Source organism: Podarcis liolepis (assembly GCF_965112155.1).
Source record: "Podarcis liolepis genome assembly, chromosome: 4".
Classification (NCBI taxonomy): Eukaryota; Metazoa; Chordata; class Lepidosauria; order Squamata; family Lacertidae; genus Podarcis; species Podarcis liolepis.
In genome coordinates, this window is record NC_139558.1 from 96,473,871 (window position 1) to 96,497,575 (window position 23,705).

The window sequence follows — 23,705 nt, forward strand, 5'->3', positions numbered from 1 at the left end:
CTAGCAATTTGAAAGCACACCAGCACAAGTAGATAAATAGGTACCACTGTAGCGGGAAGGTAAACAGCATTTCCGTGCGCTCTGGTTTCCGTCGCGGTGTCCCATTGCGCCAGAAGTGGTTTAGTCCTGCTGGCCACATGACCCAGAAAGCTGCCTGTGGACAAACGCCAGCTCCCTCGGCCTGTAAGCGAGATGAGCGCCACAACCCCATAGTCGCCTTTGACTGGACGTAACCATCCAGGGGTCCTTTACCTTTACCTTACCTTAGCTGTTGCTAGCTTTCTAATTTGTCTAATCTTTTTAAAGCCTTCTGAGTTGGTTTGCATCACACTTCGCCTTATGCGGGTGAATTCCATAATTTTATAGATAAAGAGCAACAGCTGGAGGAGAGGTCAAGTTATGCGTGGGAAACGCAAATGGAGAGAAACGCGTGCCGCCTTAAGGGTGTGGCTGCCAAGTTTGCAGAGTTGGGAAGAAACCTCTGTTTGATGTAGGGGAGGAATGAGGTGTGCGCCAAGGCTGCCAGGATTGTGGGGCTGGTCCTTGGGTTTGCCGGCTTACTATAACCTTTACTTATGACGCCTAGTTTTGGAACATGGTGATCCCCTACAGCTTTGTTTGCCAGGGCAGGGCTGAGTCTTGCTCACCATGCGAGGACCAGATCAAGAGGCATTTCCACAATGGAAGGGGACGCCCTGGAACCCTTGCCCATAGGACAAGGAAAAATCACGGCCACGCCATGCCCCGTTCCAGAGTCAAGGGAAAGGAATGTTCCACAGTCATCATCGGAGCCAAGCCCATGTTTGCATTCACAAACTGAAAACAGCAATAGGCCTTTTATATATAGTGGACGCCCGAGTTGCGTACATGATCCATGCGGGATGCACATTCACAACCCGAAGTGGCGCATCTGTGGCACGCGTAGGTTGCGATTCGGCGCTTCTGTGCATGCACAAGGCACGATTTAGCGCATGCGCGACGCCAAAACCTGGAAGTGACCTGTACCGGTACTTCCAGGTTTTGGCAGTCCGTAACCCAAAAAAACGTAACCTGAAGCGTCTGTAACCCGAGATATGACTGTACAGTGGTACCTCGGGTTAAGTATTTAATTCGTTCCGGAGGTCTGTTCTTAACCTGAAACTGTTCTTAACCTGAAGCACTACTTTAGCTAATGGGGCTTCCCGCTGCCGCTGTGCCGCCGGAGCACGATTTCTGTTCTCATCCTGAAGCAAAGTTCTTAACCTGAGGTAATATTTATGGGTTAGCGGAGTCTGTAACCTGAAGCGTATGTAACCTGAAGCGTATGTAACCTGAGGTACCGCTGTACATGAAAGCCGTGTGGTGTAAGCCGTTAAGAGTGTTGGACGGGAACCACGGAGACCTGGGTTCAAATCCCCACTCAACCATGAAACTTGCAGGGTGAGCCTTACACAAAGCTGGCGCAGTGGTTAGATGATGGCCCCCATCGAACACACGCAAAATGGTTGGTACCTGTATACATTTGAAGCAGTATCGCACCAATTTAAACAGTCGTGCCTTTGCACAAGGAATCCTGGGAGCTTTAGTCTGTTGAGGGTGCTGAGACCCTATTAGGGAGATCTCATAGAACTACAGATCTCAGAGTGGTCCAACGACCAATCCCTTTCCCCACAGAACTCTGGGAACTGTAGCTTTGTGAGGGGAATAGCAACTCTCAGCGCCCTTAACAACCTACAATTCCCAGGATTCTTGGGAGAATTTTTTGTTTAAAGTGGTGCGATACTGCTTTGAATACATTGTTATGATGCGGCCTGTGTCCAGTCTGTATTGAATGTTTGTTGTTCAATATTTTTTTTAATGCTATTTATTGAAAAAAGAGTTTTTTTAAAAAATTACAAAGAAATAAAAAGACAAAGTTACAAAGAAAAAAGACAAAAACAGAAAAAGAAAAAAATAAAACCATCATTTTCAAATTCTCGAATTTCATTACCTTCTTTCCATGACCTCCTCCTCCTCCCATCTCTTGTATCTTGATTAATAATTGTCACAGCAAATCCTTTCCATAATTCATAGTATTCTGTCCTTACCTTACCTTACTCTATTTTCATCTTATCTTATAAAAAACCTTAAAACTTAAGACTTAAGTCTTATTTTTACCAGCTTCTCATAACCATAACCTTTTTACCTGATTCTTTAAACATTCTTACAAGAGCCAAGTAATTTCATTTCAACATTTTTCCAACGTTCATAAAACATTTCTGATAATAAAAAGAAAAAAAAAAGAATAAAAACAATCCAATCTTCTTCCAGCGTCCCCTCTCCCCGGTCCCGGGATTGTCAGTCCTTTTTTTTTAACCCATTAGTCTGGCACATTAACCTGGTGATCTTATATCCGAGGCCTTGTTTGTTGTTCAATAAAGGAGGGTCTACAACAGTGAGAATCCTTCAGGCATTCATCTTGATTTGCTTGTGGGAAGTTTATACATCTTCCCATTGTTATAAGAAAAACTGCTCCCTTTCCCTTATGGGGTATTCCGGAGCCCATATAGAGTCCTTAAGTGGGTTCCCTATTGGTAGGAGAAAACAACAGAGGCCAACCAGAGTATATTGAGAAGCAAAGTGGCTAGTGAGCCAGGGGTGTAAGCCCTTATATAGACTTTTGAAATTGCCCACCCTGTAGCCCAAGACCACCCCCCAAAACATCATATGTACATCACAGAAGGAGGTGGTCTACAGCAGAAATTCTGTCTGCCAGGATACCTGACAATGGTCCCTGATTGCATTACCTTGGCAGCCTGGCCATTCTTTGGTGATGGTTAATACTTCAGTTCCTGAATCCAGGTCACAGGCTCACCCTATTCATACACAAATAGGCCCTCAAGACAGGATTTGCTCCCCTGTACTATTTCAGACACATGGTTCATATATTTAGATATGTGCGCATATGCAAATATTTATTCTACACTTGAGACCTTAAAATTCTTATAATCATTCATTCATTCCTGACTTTTTCGGTGCCTCACTTTCATAGCTGTCAACATTTTCCTTTTTTTAAGGGAAATTCCCTTATTCCGAAAAGGATTCCTCGCAAGAAAAGGGAAAAGTTGACAGCTATGCTCACTTTCCCGGCATATGAACCAAAGCCGGATAATTTAGCTGAGATTCCTGAAATTGCAGAGGGTTGGACTAGATGACTCTTGGGCAGTGGCGTAGCGTGGGTTGTCAGCACCCGGGGCAAGGCAAGTAATTTGCGCCCCCTAACCCGTGGATTTGCGCCCCCTAACCCTAAGCCCCAGATGTAGCGCCCGGTGCGGCAAGCCCCCCCTTGCACCCCCCCCACGCTACGCCACTGCTCTTGGGTCCCTTCCAACTCTATGATTCCTGGCCACAGCAGTCACTTGCGCGTTTCAGGGGGCAAAGGTGAGTCTAGGAGTTGCAAACTGAGCTGCAAACCGGTTCAGAGAGAGGGCAGCCCTGCCTAGAACAGGCAATTGACCGGTCTCCCAAAAGAGCGGCTAAGCTCTGAATGAGCTTCCTGTGCCTTTAAAAGACAGAGCAGTCGCTCAGGATAAGCTGTAGGAGCAGGGTGTAACCAGTTCACAAGAAGGGAGTGTTTCGGGCTACACTAACCTGGACGTGAGACCTGAAGAAAGTGGGAGGGTCTGGTTTGCCCGGCTGGGTGTTAGCCAGGGCTTCTTACGCAGGTGTCACAGGGAGGAATATATATAGGCAGTGCTTCTCTCTCTGGGCTGCTCAGCAAAAGTTCGCTGCCAGAAGACAGGCCGGCCCGGAAAAATATTTCCACCTGCGGGTTACCTGCTTTGCACCTGTAACTCACCTGGGAAGTTCTCCAGGGAGCTGTGGCCGCCAAGTGGCAGGCAGGCGGATGTGCCGGAGTCAGCTGCGAGGGGGGAACCTGCAGTGGGAGAGAAAGAGAGAAAAATCAGCACCCCTCCACCACATTGGGGTCTTTTGGGGCTGGCTGCCCTTCCTGCAGATCTGAAGCTTGCAGGTGTGAGTTGAAGGGGAAAGATGAGCATTTCATCAGAACCGATTTCCCTCCGGAAACAAATTGGGAGCAACCTGCAAACGGTGAGTGAATCACGGGGCCCAGGACTTCCTGGAACAGCTAGCTGGGGAGGGGCTGTGCAGCTCCGAGCTTTGCAGAAGGTCGTGGGTTCAATTCCCAGCATCTCCAGGTAACAGAAAGGCCCAGGTAAGTTGGTGACTTCTTGTTTTCCCTGGAGAAAGTTAATCAAAGTTAACAATACTGGTCTCAGAGACCAGTGCCAGATTTCCGTATAAGCTAAACAAGCTATAGCTTAGGGCCCCACTCTCTTGGGGGCCCCAAAAAAATTAAAGGGAAAAAAACCTGGATGTACATTTCCAAAGTATAAGATAAAAAAAGCAAATAAAATAAAACCTACATGCAGCAACAGTGCTTTGTGTTGTGTAGGCTCCTATGATGTAATTCAGGCATATCCAACAGGTAGATCGCAATCTACTGGTAGATCACAGGGTGTTCCTGGTAGATCCTGGTTGATCTCTGGCCCCTGAGCGATCTCCTTACAAAAAACCCAACTCTGGCTTCCTAAAAAAAGCTCACCCTCCACAACTTTGTCTTCCTAAAAAAAGCTCAAGCTCCACAACTTTGCCTTCCTAAAAAATGCTTGAGATACCTATTAGGTCCATAAATTACCATGTAGCATATATTCCACACAAAAAACAGCGACAATTTGTTGTTGACAGGACAGCTGGACGTATAAAGGGCCCCACGACCTTCAGTAGCTTAGGGCCTCATCAAACCTAAATCCGGCCCTGTCAGAGACCATCATCCACATCAACCTTTTCTCCACAGGCATTTCCAGGGCTTTCCAGGGCTTTCTTGGAGTGTTTCCTCCCCAATTGTTCTGGTGCTTTCCCTGGGGTTACCCGCAGTTTCCCACTGAATCTGAGCAAAAACCAATCTGCTGTTCAGTGATAAAAAGTGGGTTTTCCTGCATCTAGAAATGCAGAGCAGAGGTAACTGGGTGAGCCCTCAATGCGACAGTGAAATGTCTCAGGGCTCATCTGGTTCTGTTTTATTCATTTATTTCATTTATAAACAGATTTCTGTTTATGCCATGATTTCCAGGCTCAGGTTTGGAACCTCCAAGCTCAGGTACGAGAGGGTGGGGTTTTTTTTTGTCCTGCCGCTTTTCCTGGGAAAACCCTCTGTTTACCACTGAATCGGAACAAATATCAATGGGTGTTTCCACGGATTTACGTTTGTTCCCATTCAGCAGAGGATTTTCTCAGGGAAAGCGGCGGGACAAAAAATTGTGGTACAAAAGGGAAGTCTGCATGAGTCCTTGTTCTGCCATTATTATAATTATTATTATATTGTATTTATTCATTGCTTTTCACATGAAAGTGTCTCAAAGCGAGTAGCGATGTAAGAACAGAAATAGCAAAAAACAAACAAACCATAAAAAGCAAGTATAAGAACATGAATAAAGCCAGAACCTTGGCTTCATAGTAACTATGATTAAGCTAAGCTTATTACAAAAATAAACCTATTAACCAGCCTAACAGGTTTATGAGGAAATGAGTACAGTATTTCTTTTAAATGCTTTCGGACGTTTCAACGTTAATGCTTTCAACCTGCGGTAACAGTATTACATCATGCTCTTCATCCTTGATTTATTTTGTTTATTAATAAGATAGTTTTAAAAAACAACAACCCAAGAACGCAAAATGCTCATCCATAAATATTTAGAAAAAGACAGGTCCACCCCACCAAAAGCAGACCCTTCAAGTGTCCCTGTTTTCCAGGGACAGTCCTGGATTTACAGAAGCTGTCCTGATTTCTGATTTGATCCCAGAATGTCCCGCATTTCCTTAGGACGTCCCTATTTTCATCGGATAAATGTTGGAGGCTATAGAGCCATGCGACCCCCGAACCAAGGAGATAAGTAACTATACAACCTTTAGAAGGCACCTAAAGGCAGGTTTTTTAATGCTTAATGTTTTATTATGTTTTTATATATGTTGGAAGCCGTGCAGAGTAGCTGGGGCAATGCCAGTGGAGTATACACTCGTATTCGTAAAACCTTTTATTGGCATCACAAACAACATCCAAAACAAAACAAATCAGTACAGAATTACCACTTCCCCAGTGGCACAAAACATTTGCTAAAAGAAAGGAGGCAGAACAGTCTATTGTCACATCTCTTGGTCTCCAGGGATATCAGGCGTCTGCAGTGTATTTCGATGACAAAAAACCAAATAGAGATATTTAGCCACTAACTTGGTGAGCTCCTGATCATTCCCCAGGAATAGAAATTGTATGACCTCTGACTCTAGTTTCCATTTGGGGATACAGAGTTGATCTAGAAATTGCTGGCGGAGATCAGCATATAGTTTACAATTCAGAACCATATGTGTAAGGGTTTCCACCAGGTGGTCTTCGCATGGGCAAGTTCTTTCTCCTTCCACCCTGCCTGAGAACCTTCCCCAAAGGAGGTTGGATGGATTTGAATTAAATCTGGCCAGTGAAAATGCCCTCCTTTCTTGAGGGTTAAGCAGAAATTCAAGGTAATTATGGTTAGTTTCATGGGCCCAAGAAAGTTGAAAATAAAGAGGGGAACATGTTTTCTCTGCTGCTACTGTTAGTTCTTAGTGTTCAGTATCCCACAACTTAGTTTTTATTATAGCCTTTGCAGATGGTGGGGACATCGATCGCAAAATTTCCACTGACAGCCCGAGTTGCTGTACCTTCTTGTTAAACTGTTGTAGCCCTGGGGAAAGAAAGGGAAATAATAAAATTATTATTATTATTATGGAATAGGACATCCCTATTTTCATCAGAGAAATGTTGGAGGGTTTGCAAAAGCAGGTGTGCAAGAGACCCCAGACATACTTGGTTACCCTCCAAAATAAGGGCCAAAAGCCTGCGTTAATGAACTTAAAGATTGGAAAAACGATAAACAGTGAGAAATCAGAGTGGACAGATCCATCCTTCCTTCCCTGGATATCACCTTGCTTTCCTTTTCTTTGTTTCCAGCAGTCTCAAATCATAGAGCTCAATGTTGGCGGGGAGATATTCACCACCACCCTAAGCACCTTGAAGAAGCACCCGGGTTCCAAGCTGGCTGAAATGTTTGCCAGTGGACAGACCAAGCCCCGCACGGACCCAGAGGGAAGATATTTCATAGACCGGCCCGGGACTTACTTCAAGTACATCTTGGAATATCTGCGCAGCAACCAGGTGCCCACGAACTGCATCCAGGAGGTGTACAAGGAAGCCCTCTTTTACGACATCGAGCCTTTGGTCAAGCAGCTGGAGGACTCTCCCCAGATCTTTGGGGAGCTGGTGGCCAGGAAACAGTTCCTCGCCCGCGTGCCCAGCTACAACGAGAACATCGAGCTGATGATCCGCATCGCGAGGGCAGAGGCGGTGGCGGCCCGGCAGTCCAGCGTCATGGTGTGCGTGATGAAGACCGACGAGGATGTTGTCAAGTGCCATGACACCCTCAACGGCTTGGACTCCTACAAGAAATCGGTGGTCAAGTTTGGACCCTGGAAAGCCTCTCCCAGCATTTCTGACCTACTCGACTGCATCAAGATTGATGTGGAGGCCAAAGGATACAAGATCTCTCTCCAGGGCTACGTTCCGGAAAAGGGCTTCCGCTTTAAATCCAATGACTATTTCTACAAATTTCTCTTCACTTGGTGGTAGTGGAGCCAGCAGGAAGGGCCTCGGCCCAGTATACTTGAAGGAGCCTCTCCACCCCCATCGTTCAGCGCAGACACTGAGGTCCAGCTCTGAGGGCCTTCTGGCGGTTCCCTCACTGTGAGAAGTGAGGTTACAGGGAACCAGGAAGAGGGCCTTCTCGGTGGTGGCACCCGCCCTGTGGAATGCCCTCCCATCAGATGTGAAGGAAATAAACAACTACCTGACTTTTAGAAGACATCTGAAGGCAGCTCTGTTTCGGGAAGTTTTTAATGTTTGATCTTTCATCGTGTTTTTAATACAGTGGTACCTCAGGTTACATACGCTTCAGGTTACATATGCTTCAGGTTACAGACTCCGCTAACCCAGAAATAGTGCTTCAGGTTAAGAACTTTGCTTCAGGATGAGAACAGAAATCGTGCTCTGGCAGCACAGCTAAAGTGGTGCTTCAGGTTAAGAACAGTTTCAGGTTGAGAACAGACCTCCAGAAACGAATTAAGTACTTAACCCCTGAGGTACCACTGTATTCTGTTAGGAGCTGCCCAGAGTGGCTGGGGAAACCCAGCCAGATGGGTGGGGTATAAATAATAAATTTATTATTATTATCATTGCTATTATTATAGCTCAGTGGTAGGTCCCACGCCTCACCTGCAAAATCCAGTCCTCGGCAGCATCTCTGGGCAAGACTGGGAATTTTCCCTGCCTGAAACTCCACAAAGCTGCTGCCAGAGTGTAGACAAATATTGAGCTAGAGGAGCTAGTGGTCTGATTTGGCATAAGGCAGGTTCCTATGTTCTTATATCCAATGGGTTGGTGCTTCAAAGTAAGTGGACCTCAGCTGCTGATAATATTGCCTGCTGGAATGACCTGAGAGCTTTGCTCCTGATGGCAGCCCGACAGATCCCCAACACATTTGGCGCAAGGGTGGATTTCCTCATTCCCAAGTCCAACTGGAGTTAATTTGTCTTGATTCAGAATCATGCATCTTGGCTGTATCTCTCTCACCTGCTTCTCCTGCAATTTCCACCTGGATTCATACTGTTGCAAGGAAAATACAGGCAACTCCCAGTTTACAGGCACTGAAATGGCATATACAGTGGTGCCCCGCAAGACGAATGCCTCGCAAGACGGAAAACCCGCTAGACGAAAGGGTTTTCCGTTTTGGAGGTGCTTCGCAAAACGAATTTCCTATGGGCTTGCTTCGCAAGACGAAAATGTCTTGCGAGTTCCTGCGGGGTTTTTTTCCTCCCCCCCCCTTTTTCCCAAGCCACTAAGCTGCTTATCAGTTGATCCTAAGCCGCTAAGCCGCTTATCAGCTGATCCGCTAAGCCGCTTAACAGCTGATCCGCTAAGCCGCTTATCAGCTGATCCGCTAAGCCGCTTATCAGCTGATCCGCTAAGCCGCTTAACAGCTGATCCGCTAAGCCGCTTATCAGCTGATCCGCTAAGCCGCTTAACAGCTGATCCGCTAAGCCGCTAAACCACTTATCAGCTGATGCGCTAAGCCCGCTAAGCCGCTAATAGCGCTAATCCGCTAATCCTTCAATGGGCTTGCTTCGCAAGACGAAAAAACCGCAAGACGAAGAGACTCGCGGAACAGATTCTTTTCGTCTTGCGAGGCACCACTGTACAGTGGTACCTTGGTTCTCGAACTTAATCCATTCCGGGAGGCCGTTCGACACACCGAATTGGGGCGAAAACCAAGGCATGGCTTCCGATTGGCTGCAGGAGCTTCCTGCGCTCAAGCGGAAGCTGTGTCGGACGTTCAGCTTCTGGAAAACGTTCACAAACCGGAACACTTACTTCTGGGTTTGCAGCGTTCGGGAGCCGATTTGCTCGGCAACTAAGCCGTTCGGGAACCAAGGTTTGACTGTATTTGAAGCACCATTGAAAAAGCCTGCAAACACCCTGTTCTGCCACCACCCTGCAATGCGTATTTGTGCAAAAAGGTGCAATGCGTATTTGTGAGGTCACACACATACTGAACAAGTGTACATGGGGAGTTGCCTGTACTATAGTTCCCAGGGGACAGATTGCCCGTGGTCTGGATTTATGGTGTGCCATAGTCCGAAGGTTATTTTTTGTGGAGCTCAGAGCTGATAGACTCCCAGCTCTTTGACTGTATTGTACCAGGGAGAGGAGAAGAGCACATGGTGCACAAATAGACTTCGTGACTGTGTACATACCACAGAGCCTAGGACTTGCCGATCAGAAGGTCGGCGGTTCAAATCCCCGCAACGGGGTGAGCTCCCGTTGCTCGGTCCCTGCTCCTGCCAACCTAGCAGTTCGAAAGCACGTCAAAGTGCAAGTAGATAAATAGGTACCGCTCCGGCGGGAAGGTTAACGGCATTTCCGTGCGCTGCTCTGGTTCTCCAGAAGTGGCTTAGTCATGCTGGCCACGTGACCCTGAAGCTGTACGCCGGCTCCCTCGGCCAAGCGAGATGAGTGCCGCAACCCCAGAGTCATCTGCGACTGGACCTAATGGTCAGGGGTCCCTTTACCTTTACCACAAACTAAACTACTGGCTTGCATGAGTGTTACAGCTCCCTATAGAGAATTCTCTCTTGCAGGCTACCACCCCCTCCTCACTTCCAAGATGGCCCGCTTCACTCTTAATGGTCAGGGGTCCCTTTACCTTTACCTTTACATCAGCATATAGCACCTGGCACAGGGGAACAGCTTTCTGGTTGTTTGAGGAATGTATTCTTTAGGGGCAGTCTGAACATTTATTTCAAGACTGGAGAGCTCTACAGAGCCCTCATATTGGCTGCACCTGCACCTCTGGATTAAATAAGGTAATAAAGCTGTAATCATATGCAAACTCGGTAGGTAAGAAGCACATCCCTCTTGGTAAACATGCTTAGGAGCAGCTTTTCGAAGAATGTCAAATTAGGAACTGGGAATGTATTTCCATCTTCTGGTTTCTCCCAGCTAGTGGATGACTCTTGTGGCAATGAGTTCCGAAGAGTGAGTGATTGTGTGAATAGCACTTCTTTCTGGTTGCCTGAACCAGCCATCACTTTCACTAGTGGCCCCACTAGTGAAACCCAGAACCAGTGACATAAAATCTTTGGCGGGACAGGGGGAAGGAAAACAAACATTAGTCAGTTAAAATAAAAAAAATCCTTCCAGTAGCACCTTAAAGACCAACTAAGTTAGTTCTTGGTATGAGCTTTCGTGTGCATGCACACTTCTTCAGATACACTGAAGTGTGCATGCACATGAAAGCTCATACCAAGAACTAACTTAGTTGGTCTTTAAGGTGCTACTGGAAGGATTTTTTTTATTTTGACTATGGCAGACCAACACGACTACCTATCTGTAATTAGTCAGTTAGTTCAGTATTCCTATTGTTTTACTTGATGGGTGGTGGGGCAGCTGCCAGTATGTGATTGAACCCTACCCAAAAATAGCAATAGTTTGGAAATTATCTTTGTGGTCTATTCCCCCCCCCCCCCCCGATCTGCCACCAGCACTTCTGCTACATTAGCCCTCACGAGCACCCTTTGTATTTATCATTGAGACTCAAGGCAGCTTCTCGATTTAGTATCCTTGTTCTTTAGGGATATTTGAACAAATCACATGCCTTGGATTACGTCATGTTTACTTTTAAACTCGAGTGCTGTCTTCCGTCATAGCACTACATGTACGTTTCGCTTAATTGGCATTCATTTGTTCTGCAAAAGGCTGTGCATACACAGTACATTTAGAGTGCATTTAAAGAGTGTTTCGTCCTCACAAAGATGCCTGGGAACTGTAGTTTGCCCCTCACAAAGCTACGGTTCCCAGGACCCTTTAGTTAAAGTTCCCAGAATTCCTGGGTGGGCAGGGGGAGTGCTTTACATAAATGTGTGTGTACAGACTCTGCAGCACGCGGGTTTCTGCAGCTATAAGAGCAAAAATACTGCAGAACAGAACACACAAGGGCAACAATATATCTAGCAGGTGAGGGTGTTTAGGAACTTTTGAAACTTGAATATGGGTTAGGATGCAATATTATCTGTGTGATGACACTAACGTTATCTGTGAAGACACTAATATTGAAAAAGCAGTGCGGGAAGCATTTTTTATGACTTCCCAGGAAACTTCGTAACTGTCCTTAAGGTGGCTATTCTTGCATGAAGGAACCTGCAACGGAGATTGCAACGTGAAGTTTACAACACATCGAGAGGTTCCACTCTATCACTTGTGGATTGAATTCACTGGTGCTAGGATGTCTATGTTACCGTCACAACGGAGATTTTTGGAATATTAAGTGGTATATAAGTGCAAATAAATAAATAAATAAGCTGGCTTATATTTTTTTTGCACGTGTGTGTGAATGACCACTATTAAATTGATTATGACCACTGTTCATACAGTGTTGCCTCGCAAGACGAAAATAATCCGTTCCGCGAGTCTCTTCGTCTAGCAGTTTTTCCGTCTTGCAAAGCAACCCTATTAGCGGCTTAGCGGATTAGCAGGTTAGCGGCTATTAAAGGCTTAGCGGCTTAGTGCCTAAAGGCTATTAGCGGCTTAGAAAAGGGGGGGGAGCGAAAAAAATCGCAAGACTTGCAAGACGTTTTCGTCTTGCGAAGCAAGCCCATAGGGAAATTCGTCTTGCGAAGCGCATCGAAAAACGGAAAACCCTTTCGTCTAGCGGGTTTTTCGTCTTGTGAGGCATTCGTCTTGCGGGGCACCACTGTACTTATCTGCATGGCAATTTCTTCACGGCTGACAATTTGCCCAAGGCCCGCCCCAACCAGGAATATGTGTTTGCTGTTCTGTTTGCACAACAGACTTATACTTGCGCAACAAAACGTGCCCCTCCTTTTCTCTGCAGCTCCCCCCCCCCATGTATTCTCGAAACCTGGGGGAGGGCAGAGAGACTAGAGGAAGGTGAAGTCCCGTTGTGTGATTGTGTAATTCCTCTTGCACAGTTCTAGTTACACCCAATAGCTCTAATTTGTATCGTGAAACCTTTATTGGCATCACATACAACATCCAAAACAAATAGCTCTAATTAAATGTGAAGCCTTCTGTGCTGGACACTGAGCAAGATCTGTTCCTGCTCACCTGGTGTCACATTTAATTTGGGTCCAAGTTTGAGCCACTCTGCAAGTTACAGTGGTACCTCAGGTTACATATGCTTCAGGTTACAGACTCTGCTAACCCAGAAATAGTACCTCGGGTTAAGAACTTTGCTTCAGGATGAGAACAGAAATCACGTGGTGGCAGCAGGAAGCCCCATTAGCTAAAGTTGTGCTTCAGGTTAAGAACAGTTTCAGGTTAAGAACGGACCTCCGGAACGAATTAAGTACTTAACCCGAGGTACCACTGTATATAGAATTATGGGATAGTGAAAGAAGACACGAGTTTATCGTTGCAGACAGGTGGAGGTGCATTTTTCAGTGCTTCAACACATTTAAAAAACACACACAACTTTCTGCATGTAGAAGACTAGCACATCAGGGAGATGCCTATTCTCAATTTCCCTCTGCCATACCTTTGTTTTCTGCATGTGGGGTCCTTTTTATGCGAAGAACTGTAAAAGGGAGTCCTTTGATGACCCCACAATTGTCTAATGTTGGCTCCCATAGCTTCAACTCGGGGGTCACAAGAAAGAGACTTCAGTCAACAGATACAAGCAAAACAGCAGCCAGTAGGCCTGATCTTTATTGTTGCAACAAGACTTCCCACTAACACATAGACGAAGCAGCCAGAAGCCCTGAACAATGGTTACATCAGTATTTTAAAGTTTCTCAAAGTTTCCCATAATACATCCTCAAGACATCATATACTGTATGTCACAGGGAGGACATGGGTGGTGCTGTGGTCTAAATCACTGAGCCTCTGGAGCTTGCCGATCAGGAAATTGGTGGTTTGAATCCCCGCGACAGGGTGAGCGCCTGTTGCTCTGTCCCAGCTTCTACCAACCTAGCAGTTCAAAAACACATCAAAATGCAAGTAGATAAATAGGTACCGCTCCGGCGGGAAGGTAAACGGCATTTCCATGCGCTGCTCTGGTTCGCCAGAAGCAGCTTAGTCATGCTGGCCAGATGACCCGGAACCTGTACTAGAAATTATCTAGACACTGTCTCTCTCACACACAGTATGAAGTGATACAGTCCAGTATTCATTCACTTTAGTTTACTTCTTTATTCTAAGTCATTTCAGGTGCTGGATTCAAATCCTAACACCCTGACCTTAAATGCCACTCTAAATTGGGGGGGGGGGGGAACAAGAAAGCACCACATGCTAGGAAACTAAAATAAAATATAGAGGCAAAACCTCAAAATGAGACTGAAAAAAAGTTTTATAAAATGGTAAAATGCTGTTATCAGAAGCCCTTGAGAGATTTTTCTCTGGAGGGGAAACCTCCCCCCCAGCTCTCTTGTGTTGCTGAAGAATGCTTTTACCAAAACATGCTGGCATTTCAGAATAGCATTTTTTTCTATTTTATAAAAGTAATTTGTTAATGTTCTCCCTCCACGCAGGTCCTGCTTGCAGGCCTGTAGTTGGGCCACCGTGAGAACAGGATGCTGGTCTGACTTGATGAAGGAAAACCCAGCCAGATGGGCAGGGTATAAATAATAAAATTTATTATTATTATTATTTATTACCACCATCATTATTATTATTCAGGGGCCGTTCTGATGTTCTTATTTCTGTCTCCCTTTAAAAATTTGATCCCTTACGTAGCAGGATCTAAAAGCAAGCAAGCAAATAAATCAGTGCCTTTGAGCATGTGCAGAGCGCCCTTACATCACAACCACCTTCCATTTCTACTCACGCATAAGGCAGTACAGTATTCCAGGAAAGGCTGGCCCCGCCCCTCTCCGTCCGCCCCGCCCCTTTTTGCGGCTTCCGAGCCTACAGTCTGGTTGCCCAACAAGGGGCTACAGTCTTAGGTGACATTTTGTTTATAGAGACTTCCGGGTCCTCATCGCATGCATTAAATCCCTTGCGGGGCAAGAGTGGTGGCTGTTAAATAGGAGCCACTAAGCGTATAAAAAAAAAAATAGCCAGGCATCCAGAAGGAGTTTAGAGCGCTTCTTTGCAAATGATTTTCCAATAAACATGCCCTTCGCTTTAAAACAAAAAAAGGTGCGTGAGTTTGGGCAGAGGCAGATTAATTGAGACCTTCACGTCTTTCCTTAGTGCAACGACCCCTGAGAGCTTTCAAGGCGCCGCAACCTTCTCCGGCTTTTCTCGAATTCTTAACATGGATATATAAGAATATTCCCCATTTACTTCCTCCCCTCTTCGCCTCCGCACGCGGAGGAGTCTGATGGCTGCGATTGGAAGCCCGAAGTAGAAGGGCGGAAGGCTTAAGAACCTCATCTCTTTGACTTATACTCGGCGCGGGAGGGAGGGAAGGAAAAAGGGAGAGGACGGGGGCCGGCGGGGCTCAGCCGGCGCCGGAAAGCGAAATCGCAAGACCATCATGGCGGCGCACCTGAAGAAACGGGTGTACGAAGAGTTCAGCAAAGTGGTCGTCCAGGTAACCGGCGAGGCCTTGGAAGTGGGGTGGGGAGGGGAGGGGGCGAAACCTGTAAAGCTTCTTCGTCTCCCATCCACGGCAAGGGCAATGCCGCGCAGTGGTTAGAGGGGCGGCCTTCGGGTCCTGGGTTCAAATCCTCCCACTCGAAGCTCACTGGGTGTGACCTGGGTGCGGGTGTGGGGGGGAGGTAGCTGCTCTCGCCTCTCATCCTGACCCTACCTCACAGGGTTGTTGTAAGGATTAAACTATGGCCTCTTAGAAGTGGGAGGGATGTTTTCAGTGCATTTGTTTTTCCTCTTGGCCTTAATGTTTCTACGTGGGGCCTGTTGTTTGTTTGTAAGTCGATTTGGGTTAGCCTGGGAAGGATGAAAAGTGGCTAGTAAATTCATAATGATAATGATGATGATAATAATAATAATAGAATTTATTCATTTCTGTCACAGCCAAGTTCCAGCTCACACACAATATCAGGGAAGTCATAAAACACGATAAGGATACATTTGAATTTACAATTGGGTATAACAGGGGCAATACAGATATAGCAGCAGTTAAAAATATATAAATATTCAATAAATATATAAATATATAATATATACATATATAATATATAAATATTATATATAAAAATATTTTTATATAAAAATATATAAATATACAAATCCCTTGCTGTATTATATTGTATTGTTTAATTAGTGTTTTTATGGAGCAGTCAAGTAATTTCGTTGTCTCCGAAGGGGGCAATGACAATAAAGATATTCTTATTATCTTCTTATTATCTTATAAATTAAATCTTAATCACTAACCCAAAATTGTCATTTAAGGCCTTAGTCATTATGGTCCATAGCTTGTTCCCTAAGTTTTATGGCAGTCGCACAGAATTTGGCCTAATAATAATAATTCAATGAGGGTGATAGAGAACTGTGCATGCCACTTGGAGCTCCTTGGAGGAGAAAGGCGAGGCGTAAATGCAGTCAGTAAATAAATAATGTTAAGGGGCAACGATTGAGAAGCTAATATGCAGAGAGAGGCACTCTGGGCAGGTTGCAGGTTCGTTACACTTGCTTACAATTTGCCAGCTGATTTCTTGGGAGTTGTGTGATGAGCGGAAAACCTGCAGGCGAAATGTTGCATTTCTGGTAATCACCTCTGTCTGCATGTTGGGAAAGCTTTATCTGTTGGATTTCTGCCTGGCAAATGATTTGAGAGCTGAGAAGCTGCTCATTAAGAAGTGAAATTGGATCCCTCCTCCAAGTCTTGGAATGTGACGCTGTAACATTTGGCATTCAGGGTTTTTTTTTTAAACCTTTTGTTTTGAGAGCTTTGGAACTTTGAAGTGTCAGGCATAGCCCTATTGGCTTTAGCCCAAACGTAGCAGAGTTTTCCTGCACAGCGAGGAAGCTAGTTGAGGTGGTAATGACTAGTCAGCTAGACTCAGAATAACTATTTACAGGATTTATTAAAAGGAAAAATAAAACCAGCAGAGTTTCTGCATACAAATCAAAGCAAAATAAATCCTTTCTCTCTCTCTCTCTCTCAAAAACATACACAGCACTTCGACTCGTACTCCTAACACCTAACACACCTCACATCACACTGTGCTAGCAATCCTAGATAACAGAGTTGAGTGCTGGTCGTTAACCAATCAGAGTAAGTAGTTTCTAGGTCAAGCAGACCTGGGCTTTCTGCCAAGAGTAAATTGACACTGCCTTGAGTTAATTGTGTGAAGCCAGAATCTGGTAAGTTTCCCATGAGAATCAATTAACAGAAACTGAACACCTTTGAAAGGCAGCAGCCCTTCTCTGTGGCAGCTCCCCATTCCCCAGTTTATTTAATGTTCTTACCAGAGGGGCTCATCTGATGCCAGCCTTGTCATTGTTTCAGTACCAGGCAAAGGTAGGGTTAGTGAAAAGTGAAAATCCAGACAGATGTGTTGTATTTTTATTGTAACCCACTTTGGGACTTTCTTAATGGGCAGCAAAGTACAAATCTAATGAATACCGTATTTTTCGCTCCATAAGGCGCACCTACTTTTTTTTTGGGGGGGGGGGATTCAGGAAAAGAAAATATGCGGCTCTTGGGGGCTTTTGCGGGAGGTGGGGGAAGTGAGAGAGCCTCGCTCTGTCCCTCCCCCCACCTCCCGCAAAAGCCAGGGATAGCCACGCGAAGCCTCCCCAGGGCAGCGGGATGAAGGCTCCCCACTGCCCTGGGGAGGCTTCGCGGGCTACCCCAGAGCTGCTCGACCCAAAGAGCAGATCGGGGAGCAGTGGAAAGGCTGCACACAGCCTTCCCGCTGCTCCCCAGGGCTGGCAGTAGGGGAAGCACAGCTTTCCCCCACCGCCAGCCCCACAAGCCTTTCTGCTGCTCCCCGAGCTTGTGGGGCTTGCAGTGGGGAAAGCCGAGCTTCCCTCACCGCCAGCCCCAGGGAGCAGCAGGAAGGCTGCGCGCAGCCTTTCCACTGCTCCCCGCGCTTGTGGGGCTGGCGAGGGAAGCCCGGGTTCCCCCCCCCCAGCCCCAGGGACCACACATTCGCTCCATAAGACGCACAGACATTTCCCTGTAGATTTTAAGAGGAAAAAGTGCGTCTTATGGAGTGAAAAATACGATAATAATAATAAATTTTATTTATATCCCGCCCTTCCCAGCCGAAGCCGGGCTCAGGGTATAGCCCTTTCCCACAGTTTCCCCAATTTGGTGAGCTCCTAAAGGCTCCTAGGATGTTGTAGACAAGTGAAATAGCGTGAAGCTATAATAACAGCAACAAGGAAGTTACTCTGGAACAACTTGTGGAGAACAAGTTAATACTGCCGCTCTTGTTTGTTCGTGTGTGAATGGAGCCTAACACAGCATTCATATTTCAGCAACAGCAGCATGAGGAAATTTCAGCGAAGAAACTCCGACTGACCAAACCAAGTAAGTCAGCCGCACTCCATGTGGATCTGTGCAAGGCAACTTCGCCAGCGGACGCTTTGCAGTACCTCCTTCAGTTTGCTCGGAAGCCAGTGGAAGCCGATAGTGTGGAAGGAGTGGTCAGAATCTTGCTGGAGCATTATTACAAGGTAGGGCCAAGGGGCGGTATCTCACGGTATCGCAAGGTGTCTTGGGAGCAAAAATCAATCGATTTATTGGGATTTTAGGAACGAAAATTAAATGGTAAGTAGTTGAAACTTGGGAGTATTGTTTGCTACTGCACAGGTGACAGTGGTTGAGGAGGACCGTATTGAAAGTCTAAAAGGTAAAGGTAAAGGTACCCCTGCCCGTACGAGCCAGTCTTGACAGACTCTGGGGTTGTGCGCTCATCTCACTCTATAGGCCGGGAGCCAGCGCTGTCCGCAGACACTGCCAGGTCACGTGGCCAGCGTGACGAAGCTGCTCTGGCGAGCCAGAGCTGTACACGGAAACGCCGTTTACCTTCCCACTAGTAAGCGGTCCCTATTTATCTACTTGCACCCGGGGGTGCTTTCAAACTGCTAGGTTGGCAGGCGCTGGGACCGAGGAATGGAAGTGCACCCTGCCGCGGGGATTCGAACCGCCGACCATGCGATCGGCAAGTCCTAGGCGCTGAGGTTTAACCCACAGCGCCACCCGCGTCCCTATTGAAAGTCTACTTTTATGTAAATTCTGCGATGTATACTGCACACCCAGATAGAGTTGGCTTGTGAAGGCTTTAGTCCTCTTTTTTCTCTTATTGTCATCCTAGGAGAACGATCCTTCTGTGAGGTTGAAGGTTGCTTCCTTGCTGGGTTTGCTGACAAAGACTCCAGGCTTTTCTCCTGACTGCATTCTGGACGATGCCATCAACACACTCCAAAATGAGAGTAGGTGATATTTTCCAAATGGAATCTGGTGAGGTGTACAAATCCTTCCAGATTTCACTTTGTTGGGGGTGAGGGTTGTTGTGCGTGCACACTGCTTTCATATCGTTGTATGAAACTGCTTTAGATTGAGTCACATTATAGGTATCTGCCTAGACCAGGGGTCAGCAACCCGCGGCTCCGGAGCCGCATGTGGCTCTTTTACACCTTTGCCACGGCTCCGGGGCGGATACTAGCGAGGGGAGGAGGCGCATTGTGCACCCCGACACTCCCCACTGTGGTAGGCGCTGTACTGGCTGTAACGTCGCATGGGGGCGGTGTGTGCGTTAGTCACGCACTGTCCCGACGTCACCTTCCCGTCCGCCTGCCCGCTACATTGTAAGGGGCATGTACGCTGGTCACTGCATTGAAAGGGGGCATGTACGCTGGTCACTGTTTTGAAGGGGAGTGAAGAACACACACACAAAAAAAAGTTACTTGTTAATTTAACGTTTATTTCTATGAGGAGGAGTAATTCTGAGGGGTCAAACAAAGAAATAATAAAAAAGTGACAAAAAAGTTATTTTTATAATGACGAGTTTTGCGGCTCCCAGTTTTTTTTTCTTCGGAAATGGGTCCAAGTGGCTCTTTATGTCTTAAAGGTTGCAGACCCCTGGCCTAGACCAGGGATAACCGGTAGTTATGACCTCACCATATTAATCGGACAACCTTCCAGCCTCTCCACCCAGGAATGGGGAGAGTTTTAGACAAAAGCATTTGGAGGGCACCTTACTGATTAGCCCTGAATCTTGTTTGAAAAATGGTTTGGTTTGCACATCATCACCAAGGTTTAGTGTGAATGGGTGAGGATGCTTCAGGAGAGGAGATTGCAGGTGCCGGGCTGCTCCCTAGTCCTGCTGCTACTGTGCTGAGCTAAGTCATGGCTTGGCAAAGTGTTTCGCTGAACCTGGGCTCGTGGTTTAGCTCTCTCCAGGCTTGCAGCAAGCTTGCAACCAAGGTTTGCCCTGTTTCTTATGAAACTGGCCAACCAGTTCAGAAAAGTGGCAGTTTTTTGGGGGGGAAATAAAGAAAAAAAAATTATTTCCCCCCAGGCATGGGGCTGGTGTGGGGGAAGCCCGAGCTTCCTCCGACCCCAGCCCCCAGAACAGCCTGCTATCCGCAAGGGAGCCGCGCCGGTCTCCCCAGGCTTGCGGGCGCCCCAGGCTTCGGAATGCAGGCAGCTCTGCGCAACCTTTGGGAGCCCAGCGCGGCTTTGCGCCGGGCTCCCTAGGGTTGCGCAGAGCTGCGCGAAGTCGGGAGTGCAGGCAGCTCTGTGCAACCCTCGGGACCCGGCGCGGCTTCGCGCTGGTCTCCCAAGGGTTGTGCAGAGCTTCCTGAAGCCTGGAGAGCGAGAGGGGTCGGTGCACACTCTTGCTCTCCAGGCTTCAGCGAAAGCCTGCATTCGCCGCATAGGACGCACACACATTTCCCCTTCATTTTTGGAGGGGAAAAAGTGCGTCCTATAGGGCGAAAAATACGGTACCTCTGGGTTTTGGCGCATGCGCAGAAGCACTGAATTGCATCATGTGCAGACGCAGCGCTGCGGGTTGCGAACGTGCCTCCTGCACGGATCACGTTCGCGACCCGAGGTATGGCTGTGCCGTAAAAAATGTACGAAACAGAATCACTGGCGTTTCTCCTTTTGGCAGAGCAGATGGAAAGACTAGAAGGCTGGTCTTCGTATTAATAAAAGGCCTGTGTGATATTTCAGAATGGTATTTGGAAATTCAAGTGAAGAGTTAAAATGATTAAATCAAATGGTTACCTGCTTAGATTGAGCGTAGTTGCTGGGCCATGTGCCTCCAGACCCAGGACATGAGTGAATGCAAGATGAAATAATGACTTTCTTTTTTTTTAACTGTTGCTTTTAAGAGTCCCACCAAGTTCTTGCTCAGCTGCTGGATACCTTGTTGGTGATTGGAAAGAAGCTCCAAGAAAGCCCTGCGGTGAGGATGCGACTGGTGGATGTTGCCTGCAAGGTAATTTGAACTATTCAATAGGGAAATATTTTTAGGTGGAGCGAAGCTTCCTTCAGCCTTAGAGCTGCAGTTCCCCTTCGAGGGTGGTGAGCAGGCTAGAGGCAAAAGCTGCGCAGAGCACTGGATGCAACTCTTACAGTCGGCTACATTCCAGCCAGGCAAAAGTCAAAGGCTCTACATAGCCCCCACCCAACACCCCTTTCCATCCATGCAGCCAAGAGGCATTATTACAGTTCAAGGACACTTTTGAGCCAGGAAAAAAATAGGGCCTAGAGCAATGTAGGGAGGGAGCATGACCTGAGATGGAAAAGAAGAATAAGAATAAGAATATCTTTATTGTCATTGCCCCCTTCGGGGACAACGAAATTACTTGACTGCTCCATAAAAACACTAATTAAACAATACAGTATAATACAGCAAGGGAGATTAGATGACTTTCAAAGTCCGGGCTTCCCATTCAGGGCCGAGATCGCTCTGGAGAAGAAGCTGTTCTTAAGACGGCTCGTTCTTGTCTTCATCGACCTGTATCTCCGTCCCGACGGCAAGAGCTCGAAGAGACAGTGACCAGGATGCGATGGATCTTTTACTATGTCCAGTGCCTTCCTATGGCACCTTGTGGCATAAATCTGCTCTAAGGTGGAGAGTGGGCAGCCAACAATGCTCTCTGCTGCCTTAACAACTCTGCACAACCCCATCCTGTCCTGGGCAGAAAAGTGGCTTGGGGAGAGTTTTTTTATTTTTTAAAATAATAATAATAATAATAATTTTTTATTCATTTTCTTGCACAGCCATACAACCTCTGGCACCAAAAATGTTCCAAAGATAACAAAATCCAAGTAAAGCCAACCTACGAACAATAAACCAGACAGTGTATATATAGATTCACAAGTTTGCATCGTTATTCTCCCGAGGCTATGTCCCCTTTGAACAAATGTAACTTAAACGTTGCATAATCCAGATATTTTTAAAGACCATTGGAACAGATTTAACAGTATTTTTTAAATTGGTCTACATTTTGAAATCTGCCAAAAATATATCTTTTTCCTTCCCCCCCAAAACAGAACATAACCTTTGTGTTAGTTATTCAGTTAATGTGCCATTTTACTATGCTTAACCCTTTTAAGATTTTTGTCAGTATATTGCTGCTGAGATTTATTTATTTTTAATGTAAGATGGCCTGGTTTTCTGCTGGGTGTGTATGGAGATTTAATAAAGCCAATCACCCCCCCAATTATTGCTGAGATTTCGTTAAAAACCCTCTTCCCCAAATTTGGCAACATGCTTAAAATTCCACTGCATTTAAGACCCAACGTCCCCAAGAGTGTTGAATCCACAAACAAACCGGTTCATTTTAAGAAGCAAAAAACAAGAACTCAACATGAGGTTCCTCCAGCAAAGACAAACTGTCCGGAGAAGTTTGGGCTAATCCTGGGGTTGACAAGGCTTACCGGGCCTGGGCCAGATCACTCCTGTGGAGATCCTTTGTGAGCCGGACCGGCACAGTGCGATGGCAGATATCGCGTCTGGGCATGTCTGTGGCACCGGAAATCGCTTCTGCGCATGCCCAGACACCGAAAACCATGCCTGCGCAGAAGTGATTTTCAGAGTCTGGGCATGTGCAGAAGCGATTTCTAGAGCTGCAGAAGAGAGTCCCTGCGCTGCGCCAGTTTAGCGCAGCGCGTGGGGACTAGCCAAACGGGCGACTCAGTTCGGGGGCAGCTCATGGGCCGCTTCTGGCCCATGGGCCTTAGGTTGCCGACCTCTGGGCTAATCTGTTCATTCATTTACTTCTTCCTTACTCCTCAGCATCTGACTGATTCCTCCCACGGGGTAAGGACCAAATGCCTCCTCCTGATTGGCTACCTTGGGACTGTGGAAAAAGGCACCTCAAAAGAAGTCGAAGGCCAGCCTCCCAAAGACGTCCAGAAGATCATCGGGGATCACTTCAGTGACCAGGATCCTCGGGTTAGAACTGCGGCTATAAAAGCAATGGTAAGGGTCGGGAGTGTTGAGCTCAGCTTCCCTGAAATCAAAATATCCTCCTTGAGTGTGGGGTGCGCATAGGAGTCTACCAGGTGTTTCTGGGGTGAATTTAGCCGCCACGAGGACTGTGAGTGGCCAGCAGGCATAGCCATGGGATGGCAGCCATCCCCCTTTAAGGAATTGGCCAGCCTTCCTGTCTCTTACTCCCTTCTTGGGTAGCCTTCCATGAAAAGAAGGTGCTGACCAGAAAGTTGTCAGAGGGATTACTGCGTTTTTCGCTCCATAAGACACACTTTTCCCCCTCCTAAAAAGTAAGGGGAAATGTGTGTGCATCTTATGGAGCGAATGCAGTAGGGAGGCTCTGCTCAGCGCTCCTTTTAAAGAGCCGTGTGGAGCGCCAGTCCTTTCTCCCACCTCGCAGAAAAGCCCCCAAGAGCCGCACACACGCTCCATGCGGCTCTTTAAAGGGAGCGCGACTCTTGGGGGCTTTCCCGGGAGGTGGGGGAAGGGAATGGTGGGCTGCTCTCTGTCCCTTCCCGCACCTCCCGGAAAAGCCAGCAAGAGCCGCTGCCAGGCTCTGCTCAGCGCTCCCTTGTAAGGGCTCCCTTTCGTCCCTCATCCCGCTTTGCTGGGAAGCCAGCAGAAGAGGCGCTGCGCAGGTAACGCTCTTGCTCTGCTGGCTTCTCAGCGAAGCGGGAGGAGGGACGGAATGGTTT

At 46.9% G+C, this 23,705-nt stretch overlaps 2 protein-coding genes across 3 annotated transcripts in view; both read left to right on the plus strand.

The window, feature by feature from the left end:
• The first annotated feature begins 3,572 nt into the window (after positions 1-3,572).
• Positions 3,573-9,324, plus strand: KCTD14 (potassium channel tetramerization domain containing 14). 2 transcript variants are annotated; one of them, XM_083500010.1, is made up of 2 exons: positions 3,573-4,071; positions 7,028-9,324. In XM_083500010.1, exons 1-2 carry the CDS (start codon positions 4,012-4,014, stop codon positions 7,697-7,699), a joined length of 732 nt encoding a protein of 243 aa, XP_083356136.1. In that variant the 5' UTR covers positions 3,573-4,011; the 3' UTR covers positions 7,700-9,324. The 2 variants fall into 2 exon arrangements, with proteins under 2 accessions (XP_083356136.1, XP_083356135.1); XM_083500009.1 differs by having other exon boundaries at positions 3,574-4,071; positions 7,025-9,324.
• A 5,699-nt stretch (positions 9,325-15,023) lies between these two features.
• INTS4 (integrator complex subunit 4) overlaps positions 15,024-23,705 on the plus strand; it is a 42,007-nt gene continuing 33,325 nt past the window's right edge. The window contains exons 1-5 of the mRNA XM_083499360.1: positions 15,024-15,176; positions 18,035-18,232; positions 18,874-18,991; positions 20,900-21,006; positions 22,813-22,998. Coding sequence (XP_083355486.1) covers positions 15,120-15,176; positions 18,035-18,232; positions 18,874-18,991; positions 20,900-21,006; positions 22,813-22,998 — 666 coding nt within the window. The 5' untranslated portion in view covers positions 15,024-15,119. The remainder of the gene's footprint in view (positions 15,177-18,034; positions 18,233-18,873; positions 18,992-20,899; positions 21,007-22,812; positions 22,999-23,705) is intronic.

Coding starts and splice junctions, on each gene's coding strand:
- KCTD14 (XM_083500009.1), top strand. CDS start 4,012: ATGAGCATTTCATCAGAACCGATTTCCCTCCGGAAACAAATTGGGAGC. Junction 4,072..7,024: donor TTGGGAGCAACCTGCAAACG/GTGAGTGAATCA, acceptor CTTTGTTTCCAG/CAGTCTCAAATCATAGAGCT.